Source organism: Pyrus communis, chromosome 2, assembly GCF_041283825.1.
Source record: "Pyrus communis isolate YQ-2024b chromosome 2, ASM4128382v1, whole genome shotgun sequence".
Classification (NCBI taxonomy): Eukaryota; Viridiplantae; Streptophyta; class Magnoliopsida; order Rosales; family Rosaceae; genus Pyrus; species Pyrus communis.
This window is the reverse complement of record NC_142566.1, coordinates 27,964,915-27,980,013: the sequence shown is the minus strand read 5'-3', so window position 1 is coordinate 27,980,013 and position 15,099 is coordinate 27,964,915. Positions and strand designations below refer to the sequence as shown.

Here is a 15,099-nt window from a genome sequence, read left to right as displayed (position 1 = left end):
TATAATGGTCACTTGTTAGAATTTTGCAATATAATGGTCATGGAGGAAAAATAAGTTTGAAATTTTTTTTGGCAAAATTTAATTTTGGAGATAAATATTCAATGTAATAATGTTGAATTTGAATATAAACATAAATTTGAGTGAGAGAATTTTGAGATTTTCAGCTACAAATGTTATTCAACCTTTTGAATGTGATAATCAATGTGGGAGAAATTATAAATTAAAATTTGTTGTAAAAAAAAATAAAAAAATGACATGGAAGTGTGTTATTAGTATAATGCTGAGATGTACAAAGTCTCCAAAGTCAAAAGACTTTGATAAAAAAAAAAAAACTAAAACCCAATAAGGTTTCAGTCTATGAAATTGGTGACTAAGTACTAGATCTTAATTTTTCCACAAAACAAACTCCTAAATAATTAATAAAACAACTTGTGAATATGCTTGAGTCACACAGAGCGCGTCAAGGGGAAAAATTTAAGTTAAATTGGTAATATGTTCCTTTGATCTCGTGTTTATGTACCAACGTCGTTGTTTAGGTGTAGTAGGGCTTAAGAATTGAATTTCCTATTTCGAATTACATGAAACGAGTTTATTGTTATGTAGGGTTGGGCATTAGTCGGAGCGGTGCGGGTTGGGCCTTTAGCCTTTGAATTTCCACTTTGTGCAATTCTTGGAGATAATTTTTAAGGTGCAGGAACACGGTCCGTTACACAAAGTGGATTAATACAATTAGTTGAAAACTTGAAAAAAGATTTATAATCAATTGTATTATGCACTTAGTGTAGCATACGTGTTTTTGGTTTTCTTCACATTGTTGAGAGAGAGGATATTTAAATAAATTTATTACATATTATGTGATCATGCGAACCAGTCTTGTAACACTAATGAATAAATGCGTCAATATAATTCCATTTGTGAACAAATTATGAGCTTAAACTCCCAATTGAATCACCGACACGGGCAAAAATGATATTCGCAGACTCGTTTTTCGTTTTGCACTTCTCTTCGTGTCAGTGTTTTGATTCTTATTTGATTTGTTCGATCAATGCTCTAGAAAGCAAGAAAGCAGTAGATGAATAACATGGAGTGCGATAATTATTTACCTAAATCAAATTCGTTCTCCGACAAATAATGGAGTGGTGAGGCTGAACACTATAAATTGGTGAACGACCCAAAAAATAAAAAAATCACACAACCTAGGGCTCGTTTGAAAGTACTGTTAAATGATTGAAAGCCTTTTTTGTTAAAATGGAACAAATATTTGGTTATGTGTATTTTTATAAGAAGCATTCAAATGATTTTAGAACTCAAAAATATTTTTTTCTAAAAGTAGTTTCAATCATTTTAAAAGTAACAAACAAGCCATTAGGTTTTCGACGTAAAGAAGGTTCTTCCTTAACTGCCAATGACGGATAGATATGTACCAAAATCCCGTTAAATCTATGAAATGAAGATTTTGAAATATTTTTTTTGCACATACGTCAAAATCTAATTTGTGCGAGAAGAAGAATAGCCGCCTTACATGTAAGGAACCAAATATTTTTCGAGCAAAAATAACTCGGAAAAAAAGCATATAATGCTCCATCCATATCCCAAACTTCATGTAAATCATCATAATTTTAAGACTACCATAAATTAAGGCTAAAAATTCATGTCCAAGCATTCAACGTCTTCAAATAATACAAAAGGTAAACTCCTACTGGTAGAAATAAACTAGGTTAAATGATACAAACACCTACCATCATACATCTCCCCGGCGGCCAACTTCCCGTCCATCACGCGTGACGGTGGAAGAGACCTACGATCTAATATTCCATTCTGACAAGTGCAGTGGACGCGTCGGCTGATCCATACTGCATCCAGTCCTTGGCACATATGAGGGCTTCCACCGTCTCTGGTCGTAGGGAAGTCCTGTACTGATCCATCTCCTTGACCGTTGTATCAAAGACAGAGTCGGAAGAAACTGTAGATACCGGAATTGACAAAATGTCACGAGCCATCTTTGAAAGCGTCGGGTACTTCATCTTGTTCAGTTTCCACCAGCCTAATACATCAAAGTCATGAACTCGGGGAAGCAGAGACTCGTCCAAATACTGATCCAGCTCCGACTTCATCTGTTGGCTGGTTGTCTCCATGATGTACATGTCAAAGTCCGTGAGTCCGTTGTCTGTCAGATTAGCTCCGCCTTGGGAATCCTCTGTCTTAATGTAGTTATTCCCTTCGTCTGCATAAGTTGGTGTGAGAGGCAAAGGCAGTGTCAAATATTCATGAAAGAGCTCATGAATTCCGTCATCAACAACCTTGATATGCGTTGGAGCTTCTTCGCCATAAACTTTGTTGAAACTGAACTCAACAAGCTTCATCTTGAACCTGGGATCCATAACTACCGCTGTCGCCAAAGCCAGGCTACAATTCTTCCAGTATTTTTCAATCCTTTCTTGCATTGTCTTAGTTAGGCTGCTAATGAAGGGATCCTCACTTGCAACCGTCTTAGTCAGATCTGTCTGAATCCTCCACACTTCATGGAAGAAAGTAACTGGAGTTGGGGTAGTCGTAGTGGTAAGGATGTTGGCTGCATCGAAGATAAGTTTCAAAAATGTGCAGATAGTCTCAACTTGCTTCCAGTCTTCCATCGACGGGGCTTGTTTGTAATCAGGATCAGATGTATCCAAGCAAGAAAACACTTCCTTTAACTCATAACAGGCCACCAGCATTTGATACGTTGTGTTCCATTTAGTTTGGTCATCAATTGATAGGCTCCTTTCACTTGGGACTTGGAGCTGACTCTTAAGCTCCAGAAACTTTTCTTCATGGGACTCTGATGTCTTCACATACTTCACACTATCCCGTACTTTATTGACCACATCACTTCCTGCCACCAACACTTCTTTTGCAATGCTGCTCAAAGTACGGGCAATGCAATGCCCAACCAATAGTTGACCATTGAGGATAAGTGGGTTCTTATTTGAAAGAAGAGGCCTTAAATTTTCAAGAGCAGTCTCACTCAGTGGCTGATCATAAGTGACTGAAAACAACTTGTTTTCCAAACTCCAATCATGAAGGCAAACAGCAACAGCATGACTAAGAGCAGAATCAGAGTCTGGATATGGTTCCATCACTACATTGAGCAGCCGCCTGTGCAACTTCCAGTCAGCATCAATGAAGTGCCCAGTAACAAACACATAACCCACGCTCTGAGAGGAAGTCCACATGTCCAAAGTAAGGCATACACGTCCAGGTATGCCCTCAATAAACCTGGTGACACTTTGCTTTTCCGTTAGGTAAGTTGCAACGCAATCTCCTTGAACAGTATTGAAGCTCACCATGTTGAACCGTGGGTTAAGATTCTGTGCAAAAGCTACAAACCCAGGATGCTCAACCATATGCAGGGGGTAGTCATGCATGATGATCATCCTTGCAATCTCATGGCGACAACGGTCTGGATCATATATAATTTGGGGTGTGTTAGGAGTCCGGTAACGCCTTTTTGGTGGATTGGAAGAGCTGCCACCCCTTGTCGCTGGGGTATATGGGGAAGACTGATTGTTGTTCTGGTTACGAAGAAGTGCTGGGCAAGTCCCCTTTGCAATGTGGCGTTTGAGGTGGCTGGTACCCGCTACTTTTGAACCTGTACTGTAAGCAAAACTTTGCTTGCACTGCTTGCAGCATGCCCTCCTACATCCAGGACTCACGTTCTCTATGGTGAAATGCTCCCAGACAATTGACTTCTTTTTCCTGCGCTTGTTAGGCTGTGTTTCTGTATTTTCCACCTCATTGTTTTCATAGGGAGTCAGTGTCAGCATCTTTTCTTCATCAGGTGTTTCCATCATGTCTTCATCAGGTGTGGCCCTCTTGTGGTTAATAGGAGTGGTCATTGGCTCTTCAAAGTGGGCAGTCATCGAATCTTCAAAGTGGGCAGCCATCGTGTCTTCATAGTGGGTAGCCATCGCCTCTTCAACGGGTGTGGACATAGGCTCTTCAACCAGGGCGACCATCTGCTCTTCAACAGGGGTGGCTGTGTGCTCTTCAACGGGGGCGACTGTGTGCTCTTCAACGGGTACATCAACGGGTACAACCGTGAGCTCTTCAACGGGGGCGGCCGTGTGCTCTTCAATGGGAGCAGCCGTGTGCTTTTCAACGGGGGCAGCCGTGTGCTCTTCAACGGGGGCGGCCGTGTGCTCTTCAGCTGGGGCGGCCGTGTGCTCTTCAATAAGGGCGACCGTGTGCTCTTCAACAGGGGTGGCCATGGGCTTTTCAACTGGGGTGTCCATCGGCTCTTCAATGGGGGTGGCCGTCGGCTCTTCAACGGGGGTGGCCGTCGGCTCTTCGACGGGGGTGGCCGTCGGCTCTTCCAAGGGGGTGGCCGTCGGCTCTTCCACGGGGGTGGCCGTCGGCTCTTCCACGGGGGTGGCCTTCAGCTCTTCCACGGGGGTGGCCATTTTGTCTTGAATAGGAGCGGCAATTGTCTCTTCAGCAGGGGTTGCCATGTTGTCTTTGGGAAGTAAAATCCTGCATTCAGCAAACAAGGACAACCTTTAAGAAAATAGAAAGTAGATGTTGAAACTAAGAGCAAAGTGATAACGGAATACATGTTAAAAACTTTGCCACAGAATCTGAGCCTGAACCAAAAATCATGTAAATACACAGAAGCAACATAACAACAGCTTCTTGCATTCAGAGAACCTCATTAAACATGGAATGAACAAAGGGCGAAACAAACCCGCACTTCAATGTTATAAGACTACTACAGAACAGTAGAGATACAATATAGCAAACCTTCATGTACCGTGAAAGACAGAAAGAAAATGCTCTGATTCTTTCAATTGTATTTAGTTACAGAAAGGTCTAATGACGTTGTTGACGCGCATTCCTTCACCACTGTAATGGTAATGACCGCAATCATACTCATTCCCATCATACAGAACCAGCTAAATTTTAAGTCAAGTCAAGTTTTGTGCATTAGCAGGAACAAATTTCATGGTCCAAAGTTCCAAACACCCTACCATCCCAACAACAAAAACACAAACTAGCATAAATATACCAATTACACATTTATTTTTCGACCGAAAGGAGAAATTCGATTCTCATTAGGCAAAAACTAATCCAAGAAACTGAAAAACGAAGTAATACCAAAACACGAAAAAGAAAAAATGGTAATCCAAGATTTAATATCTAAGTATCCAGCTTATTCAATTACGAACTATTCCTTAGGTTTTATTACCTTTTTCAAATTTTTTTTTTTTTTGTAGGGATCGCATTAAACATTTTAAAATAAATATATCATAATATCTTAATATTCCTAAAAAACTGGCCCAACCAGACCCAAATGGGCCGTACAGAAACATGAACTTAAAAAGTCAACCCAAACAGACATTGACCTGCCCAGATCACATGCAGTCCCTCGGATTACAGTCCATCGGATTAAAAACCCATCCTTCATCTTCTAACAAGAAGATGAGCTCTAACAAGTACGATGGATCCCAGATGGGTCAGGGATAAGCAAAGTCCACCGGATTAAAACTCGGAAAACAAAAGAAAACCCAGAAACGGGCTAAAATTTAAAACCAGTAACAAAATTTCCATAAACAAACCAAGATCCCTACAATTTTCCGTCGTCTGATCGAGCTTTGGACTTAAACGTTTTTAAAAACAGCAGCCCAGATCGGAAAAAAAACCCAGTAATCACATATATTTAACAGATCGAACTCAAAAATTTAAGAACGAAGACGAAGGGTTCGAAATTAACTCAAACCCAACATTAACAGACGAAATTAAAGTTTATCACAGCATAATCAGGCTACAGATTCAAAATTCACAACACAAAAACCCAAATTGAACAACAAAATTTAGAATTCACAACGCAAAAACCAAATAAAACACAAAATTAAGACCCTTTCGGAGACACAAGCTTAAGAACGCGAAAAACTGAAACCTTTCGAAATCTCAGAAAGAGAGAGAGAAAAAAAACAAATGGTTGTAAAGTTCGGAAATTTACCACAGGGGTTTCGGAGGAGGAGATCGGCGAGGCGGATTGAAGCTCGAAGGGCCGAGCTTCGAGTCTCCGGCGGTGGCGAGATCTAGGGTTTTTCCAGCGAGAGGGAGAAGGGGAGGAAGAGAGAGAGAGAAAGGGGGGAAGCGAGATTGGGCTTTTGGAACCCGAGAAGCTAATTGGACCTAAAAGAGGACTTTGGGACTCGTTAAGGGTAAAGGGGATAAGATTTTTTGGTTTTTGAGGGGTCAGATTGAAAAAATAGGGCAAATTATTTTTGGGTTTCAGATGGTCCAATAATATTTTTTATTTTTAATTTTGGACTCCGAATATGTTGGACTATTTATCCGGGTGGGGGCCCACACGTGGTTTCTTTTTTTTCTTTTCATTTTTTGCTCTTTTTTTTTTTTTTTTTTGTTATGGTGTAATTTTTGAGCCCAATGATGTGTCCATGACTCAGTTGCCATTTTGGGAGATGCTTTGTTTTGACCATTTTGGGGAAAGGACTGGGACCTTGAGCCAACCGTTGGGTTAGGATTTGTTGGGGGAGGGTCTTGTTTCTCTTAATCTCTCTCATGGCCTTTTGGGTGGGCATTTGGGCATGTAATTTGGGTGACCATGTTACAATACATGTTTCTGTTGAAAGATATATAGGCATACTGCAAGAAAAATGAAGAATTGGAACTATACATGTATTTGGTTTTGTTATCTGTCATGGATAGCGGTTTTAGCCACTTTATTCAATGTTATAAATTTGTGTGTGTTTTAATTATGTGGGGTGTGCTATCCACACATCTATTTTTACTTCTCACACACTCTCTTAATTTGCAGTTGTCGGATCAAATGAATTGAAGAAGATTAAATGACATAAATTAATAAGAGCTATGTGAGAAGTAAAAAGGGATGTGTGGATATCACACCCCCTTTCTGTTAGTGGCATGAACGTAAACGTTACTTAAGACTTGTGTAGATATTTGTAGAAGAATGAATAAGGATAGTGATTTTTGCACTCTTATTTTCTCCAGTCACTTGGTCTTTTTAACCTTTAAATCAAATACATTGAGTAAGAATTAAGAGAAATAATCTCACCAACATGGTTGTGCGTCAATTGAAAGTCACATATGTTTATATGTAATGTGATTGCGTTACATATACAGTTGGAACAAAAAAAAAAAACTTGCAGGGATGAACAATGTGGCTAGAAAAATTATGGCTCTAAGGTTCCCTCCTCCTTTTCATGGTTCATGACACCATAGTTTCCAATATGATCTGTAAAATGTAAACTATCATGTTTAGGAAGAACACGCCATGTTTGGACTACCTAATAAAAAAGCTGAATCTTGCAAATGTACTACGTAGATCAATGCTGAATGCATAAAATATATTGAAACCCTAAAACACAACTACAGTTCATTGTTTTCGTGTGGAGTTGGAGTCTTGTCTTCATGTTGGGCTAGGGTTAGGGTTTTTCTTGTCTTCGTGTTGGGTTAGGGTTTGGGTTTTTCTTATCTTCGCGTTGGGTTAGGGTTATGGCTGCTGATTTGAATTAAATAGAAGTGACCATTGTGTCATGTGGAATGAAACCATGTACTCAGCAACAAACGAACAACATTTGAGAAAACAAACGAACAACATTTGAGAAAACAAACTTCACCCGGAGCAAATGTGAGATGAACAAAAAGCACGTAAATAAACAGAAACAACATTACATTTTCCTATCTTTAATGTGACTTAATATAGTGGATTGGTCTTAGTTGTAATAAACCGGATAACTAATTAGACCAATATGTTAGGAAACATATAAAGTGGTACATCATATATTATTATATAAGTGAGGATAATTTTTTTTTTTTTTTTTCAAGTATTCATCTACCTATATAATGAGACATGACGGATGGACTTATACGTCTGTCAAGAAACGGAATTGACTGGATAACTTTTTAATTAAATCTGGTCGGCCATGATGTCGACGGACTTAAGTCGTTACTTTTGTAATATGTTTATTTAACAAAAATGGGAGAACGAAGAAATCGAAAAGACTTACCATATCCAAATGCATCCCTTTCTTTTTCAAATCGTTCATTGTATCTCGTCAATGGTCAATTGGTCATGAATTTGACCAAATCCTTAGAATTTGTAAAATTAACCATCGACAGAGTGATTTTATCAAGATTCTTGTACTACTAATATACATTTCCAAAATTTGGCTTAAAGAATGATAATTTTTCTGTGTGCCCGAAACATTAGATGATATGTTCACAAGTGGTTATTAAGTAGAGGAAAGTTTTATTTTTAAAGTGTCCCTCTATTTAAATAATGATATACGGTGTACCAACCTATATTTCAAACACAATGAATATCTCCCAAAGAACTGCTAAGTTAAGTAGCTGAACAACAAATAGGAAAGTCCATGCAATTTTGCATGCATACCCTACTTCCGTTAAACACTGCATTGACGAGAATCTCATATAATTAATGGCAGTCTGCATATGAAGAAATAAACATCATGGTAGTCTGCAGACGAAGAATAATTTAGCGAAATCCGATTTTGACACACTTTTTTTATTAATGCACATTCATGCTTATATATGGCATTTCGATTCCACAATATAAAGAAGAATTAATAGATAATTTTTATTTATAGGTGTGTAGAAATCATTTCTTTAAATTTATTCCATTTTCTAAACAACATCGTCACGCGGTGCACTTAAATTTCTGAAATTAACTCAATGGTACAAGTGCAACAACAACACAAAAGGTAAAGGAAATGCTATATATGTCCTAATCACTATGTTCCATGATGAAGGACAAGCATTCATAGTGCTACTTTACATGTACAACTCAAGATTGAATGATCAATCTTTTTCGTACAATGAGCTAATCGTTTGTTCAAATCTACGGGATGATTATGCAGATTCTCAAATTGACATTTGGCACACCGGTAGGGGTAGCTAGCTTTTTTTATCATTGTACATTTAGATGGAGACATTAACTTGGAGAAAGAAAAGAAAGGCAGTCTCGAACCCTCCAATATAAGTAAAAAAAACAATGTAAAGATTGAGTTTAATAAGTGTACGTGAAAACTACACTCTACCTAAACTTTGGAAACGCCTGATCTGTGGCCCAATGACAGCCTTCCGTAGTGCAAATTCTAGGATTCAAATGTCTTTAGAATTGACCATATGGTGGGGTGTGTGGGTGTGTGTGTGTGTGTGTGTGTGTGTGTTAGGGTTTGAGCCTTTGAGGCATGTAGCTAGGGTTGGGCGTAGAGCTAATCCTTAATTAACCTAATTAGGTTGAGAAGTCAATGGAAGACTTATTTTAGTAATCAAAGTTAGGACTAGTTAGGATCGTAATTGTTAGGGTTAAATTAACTAGGGGAAAATTCAAACACTTAACAATTTCATGCTAGCATGATTCCCAAGTAAAAGGAAACAAACTTTTCAAACCAGGTGAATATTGTTACTGTCATGTCTATCAGTAACAACACGATTAAAAGGATCCCTATTTAGGCCACTTGACTCTCTCCAGTTTTTTAATTTAACTTTAGATTTCGTCTTCTTCTTCTGTTTCAGATCACAATACAATTTATTTGAGCTAAAATTATAGTATACAATCCAATGAAACACTCACCCCCATTACTTAATTTGCTCAGTTCTACAGTACAAGTTAACCTAGCTACGCACCTAATAAACCTAGCTAATTAGTAAAGGACTGTCAGATCATATATATATGCTGAATTCCGTTACGTCTCGTATGTACTTATGTTTTGATCTTTATTTTCTTGTTGTGTAGGAACTTGGAAGTGTTTGGGATTTTTGAATTCTTGGTGAATATATCTCCTACAAATAATTAAGATGCATGAGTGCATCATTTCCATTGGGTCATTTCGTCAGCATCTAGTAGACACTCGCCAATTCTTGCCAACATATGCTGAAAGCTTATGCTAATATATGTAGACAACTACTATTATTTGTAGAGGCTTGTTGAGGGTGCATGCAGGATATATATTGTGGAGTAATGTTGAAGATTGGCAAGACTTGTCAACTCAAGTATTTCATCAAGTACAGGTTCACACAATAGAGTCGCACACAAGAAGAGAGAAAATAGAGACAAAATGCTAGAAGAAATAAAAGAACTAGGAGGATGAAGTTATAATTTAGTTTGCCTTAGCTGTTTATATGAGTCAAATACAATACACAACAAATATACATAGAATTTTTTAAGTTGTTAAGATCAAGGACGATCAATAACCCTATAATAGCTCCACCACTAGTTGTAGAATCTTGTAATAAGGTCTTTAAAAACACACATGATGTTCTTAGAACATAAAACTAAAGAAGATGTTTAATAAGATTGTCTGCATAGAGCATCTCTCACACAAGTAAATCTGATAACAATTGAAAAAAAAAAAGGAAGGAAAAAACATGAGCAAAGAGCAAAAGAGATGGTGGAGGTGGCTGCCTAAATGCTAATTGGGAAGGCAAAAGACAAAGTCGTGTGTTAAATCAACTCGACAAACCCCTTCAATGGTGTTGGGCATGCGTGTTGGTAGCTGGTGTCAATGATATACTGACACATGAATTCATGCATTTCCATGCAATTGTCGTTGGCCTTCTACACGTGCACAACACAAAACCTGACTGCCTTTTTATCTGGTTCCTTGGCACCATCACCATTTTCACATTCTGCTCAACGGACTAGCTTTTAGGGTGAAACACCAAGTTTCCCTATGTTCTATAAATTCAGGTTTTTAACTTTACCAAATATTATGCATTATTCCCGACAGATATGCAAAACACAAGGACCAACCATGCATCACTCGTCAACATCTATTTAGTCGATCCCACACACATATTTCAAATATTTTCAGAATAAAAGTAAAGGTCCATGCAACAAACACCTCCTCATGTATAGGCTGTAGCAACACTTGCCACATATAAATATGTAAACACATATTACGTAAAGTGGAGGGCGACGCGAAACATGTATGGTCGTGGGGTTCTCAAGTGGGTAAAAAATTGCTTTGATATCATGAAATAAATTGAGTTTTCATGCTAAAATCAATTAGTAATAAGTGAAGCGACACTACTTGTTATAATCACGCGCGTCTTGAGGTTTTATGTATTTATTTAAATACAAGAGGTATATCGATCACCATACATTAGTTGCAGACTACTCCCCCTCCCTATATATGCAGTCTCGATGTATATGAGATGACAATGTACTTTTGATCTCTATGTCAAACGATACGTCAAAATATGGCCGATGACCTTAAAAAATGCATTCGTGCAAGTTCAAACTCGAATTGAGAGTTCCGAACCTTTGCGCATTTCACTAAACAATCTCTTAGGGTAGCGTGCAATGATAAGCTAATTGATAAAAAGCAAAGATTTTTGAAAACTTTAACGAAAAGTTCCTGGTACTATTCACTTTAACGAAAAAACAAATTTTTACACTAAAAAATCAATGATGGTACTCTTCACTTTATCATATATTTTGTCCTTAATTATCATTAAAACTCAAAGCTTTCAAGTCATTTTCATTAGTTTTCTTAAGATTTTTCCCTAAAGATGCCAAAAAGCAAAATACTCATGATAAGCCTAATTAATTGATTCAAATTTGTTGATTAGATTGGCAGTGGCTTTAGTAAATAACATGTCCAATTCCTCTAGTAAGATAATGTTACTCTACAACACTATGCTATGTATCCCATGTTAACCGTACAAAACATGATACGTATTATCGTATTAAACGGAAAAAACAAGAACAATATCACTTAGTATTATAATCTAATGATATTCTTATTTATTGGTAAATGAGAGGTTTTAGGTTTAATTCTCACCAAATGGTAAATTTGAATCATATTATTGCTATCTTATTGTGAGGCTTAGCTTACTCCTCTATCCTATTAGTGCAGATAATATTGTTTATTCAAAAGAAAAAAAATATAAGAACAATAAAATGGTTGGACAAAAGAAATACAAATTAATTTTATATTATCTTAATCAATTCCAATCCCAATCCCAACTGTTCGAAATATCTGTGCAGGCCCAGGGTGGTGAATGATGCAGCAAAAGTGGATCAAATAGTGGGAGGAGGACAGGTGGTTGAAGACCAACATCAAAAGAATTGACAAATGGTTTACCAAAAAAAAAAAAAAAAAAAAAAAAAAAAAAAAAAAAGGAGAACTGACAAATGACAAGTGATGAATGGTGATAGATTAAATTCGGTGAAAAGATGATTAAGAAAGAATTAATCAGTGAGTGCCAGCTGCTTATAACTTTAAAATCGTTTTCTTTTTCTTCTATCAATCGCTTATGATTTGTGTTTTTAACTTTGAAAACGGTTTTAAATACTTAAACATGCACGTTGGAGGACCCCATAGCATAATCACAAAATATAGCATCCTTGATCAGGATTGAGATCCTCTCAAGATCTCACACTCTGGAGTTCGTAGACTGTTCAATTTAAATGCGGTCTCTATTACTTTATTCATGTTGCTTACCTCACACACAATCTTTTTTTAATGTTCAGATATCTTCCTCTCACTCTTGAATGATCTGAATTGCTGGATTTGAAGGTTCCAGAGTATGAGATCTGGAGACGACCTCAATCCCATGATTAGTGATCACAAATCATAAATCCAATGTGAAAGAGGAAAAGGAAGAAGGTTTCTATGATACCATGATGATATACACAAATTTATTTTTATATAGAGTTTGTATCACTACGATAATGGTGTATTCATGTTATATAAGAAGCTCTGGGGACAAGGGGTGTGTGCATGATAGTACCTTAACCTGCGCACCAACCCATTGTTAAGGTTGAGGAGCTTCCACAGAGTCGAGTTTGGGATCGACGCATCGTGTTCTGCCAAAACAACCCAACAAAGCGACCTCCGTTCCGTGAAAAACGGGAGTGTACTACTGTCACATACCCCCTCGCACCTTCCCACGGGTGGGGTCGCCCAAACATGCCGCCATGTGACTCCTCCCAATTTTAATTTTTCCACACTTCTTTTATTTTTAATTTCGACTGCAATTTCATTTTTACTATAATTTATAGAGGAATTATCTCAAAATAGAGGTTCTTCATTAACTATCTTTCATTTTATAGTTTAACGTCAATTTCTGTACCAACATTGTAAACTATTGTGCTCAAAACATGAAGTATCAGATAGTTCTATTTTTTAAAGAATCTCATTAACATTTTAATTTATATATTTATTTTGTTATGTTCATTTGAATTTTTATCAGAATAATCACTTGATGGTTTATTTATGTGCATAAATAGATCGTTTAAGCAAAAGAAGGGTATATATACTCGTTGGACCACATCCACATTGGAACAGTTGTACTATAGTGTAGGTGTCAGTTGTTTAAATATTCAAATTGGATCAAGAGGCTCCTCCCCCAAATAGCTCTGAGATTTTGAGAATTATTGTTATATATTGTTTTGTTTTTATAAGATAGGCTTTTTCAAAAAGAATTACCACATAGTTAGTTCACGTTTTCTTCTTATACAAGCGATATTAGTGGCAGAAGGAATCAAGCTCTACACTTTGGGTTGAAAAGTCTATGTTTTTTAGTTAACTTGTGTTGCTCTCCACTCTTCGAGTTTATGGATAGAGTCAAGCCATCATTCCAGGATTTGTAATCGATTCATTATCGTTATATTATATACCCGAAACCTCCGCCTCATGAGCCAAAGTCAAATGGAGATACAAACCATTGTTTAGTAAATTCAATTTTGAGCGGTTTTCTCACCCCCTTATAGGAAAATAAGCGAGAAAGCGAAACTCTCCGACAAATTTGGGTTTGATTTTCCTTTTTCATTGAAACACCATGGGCAGAACTTGTTGAAAAATATATAATTGGGAAATTAAGCAGAATTTGTTTCTAATTCATGGATAAATCAAACATGAAAAAGGAAATAAATAAAAAAACAACATTCACCCCTTACTTTCCCAACATTACCCAAACACGAGAAATCTACCTTCCATTTTACATCCAGGGAAAAAAACGTAGAAGTTACTTTCTGATCAATAGATTCAATACCTTTCCGCAAATGAAACAAGGGGGAAAGTAAGGGAATAAAGAAAAAAAATAGATTTTTTTTTTATTTTAGGAAAACTAATGAAAAGGGCTTGAAAACCTTGAGTTTTAATGATAAAGACAAAATAAAGGGTAAAGTGAAAGGATTGACTTTTTAGTGTAAAAATGTGGTTTTTCATCAAAGTGAACAATACCGTGTGCTTTTCATTAAAACTCCTTTTTTTTTGGGTTTGAAACAAAATAGAATTTTTAAATCCCTAAAGCACCCCAACAAACCCTAGGCGCACGAGGAGAAAACAAAAAAAACTACCATCGGCGACTCCAGTTTTGCCTCTAAGTCGGCGGTAATCCTTATTTATCCCTTCCTTCTTTTCTTTTCATGTTTTTTTGTAGTGATCGCTTTGTCCAAAACAGTCTTTGTGGTTGTGGTCAATCTCTTTCTAAGGAGGAGAGCTTTTGTAGCAGTTATGACTTACTGCTAAACCTCAGATCTTAAAACGACAATTGTTGTTCAAGTCTAAGATGGTGATTTTGTGCTTTGTGTGCTTGGCAATGATTATGTAGAGGAAGCTCAAGGTTTGTTGAAAGTCACTAATAGCAGGGTTTTTTTTGTAGATGATTGCAAGATCATGAAAGGGCATGGTCTTTCATTTGTTGGGGTCGTTGTAGTGGTTTGAGGGACTCACAATCATGTTTTCTTGATGCTGCAAAGTATTCATGCGATGGTACGATATTTAGCTCATATGTTTTGAAGGTGTTAGGTCTAGCTCGTACAGCTTAGGTCTTGTGAGCTTATCTTTTATGTTGGTTAGGTATGGCCGGTTTCCAATGATTGAGGAATCATACCTATGTGTTGTGTTTTTGTTTTGTTTAAGTTGTGGTTTCGTTGTTTGTTTGTCTGGCAAAGGACAATGAGGACATCTTCATGATGTCTCATAGCATGCCTTCATTGCCGAAGAGGCTGCATCTTTTGTATGTTCATTAGAAAGTGATGCAAAATTTTGACGTCGTGAGCGTACTTTATTTGGTTAAGTATTATTATATGGAGTAAGT

General features: G+C 37.2%; 1 protein-coding gene across 1 annotated transcript; it reads right to left on the bottom strand.

The window, feature by feature from the left end:
- Positions 1 to 1,604: 1,604 nt before the first annotated feature.
- LOC137747032 (zinc finger BED domain-containing protein DAYSLEEPER) lies at positions 1,605 to 6,290 on the bottom strand. The gene is made up of 2 exons (XM_068487027.2): positions 5,996 to 6,290; positions 1,605 to 4,509 (listed from the first exon to the last, which is right to left on the bottom strand). The coding sequence occupies exon 2, from the start codon at positions 4,485 to 4,487 to the stop codon at positions 1,806 to 1,808; it is 2,682 nt and encodes an 893-aa protein (XP_068343128.2). The 5' UTR covers positions 4,488 to 4,509; positions 5,996 to 6,290; the 3' UTR covers positions 1,605 to 1,805.
- Positions 6,291 to 15,099: the final 8,809 nt, after the last annotated feature.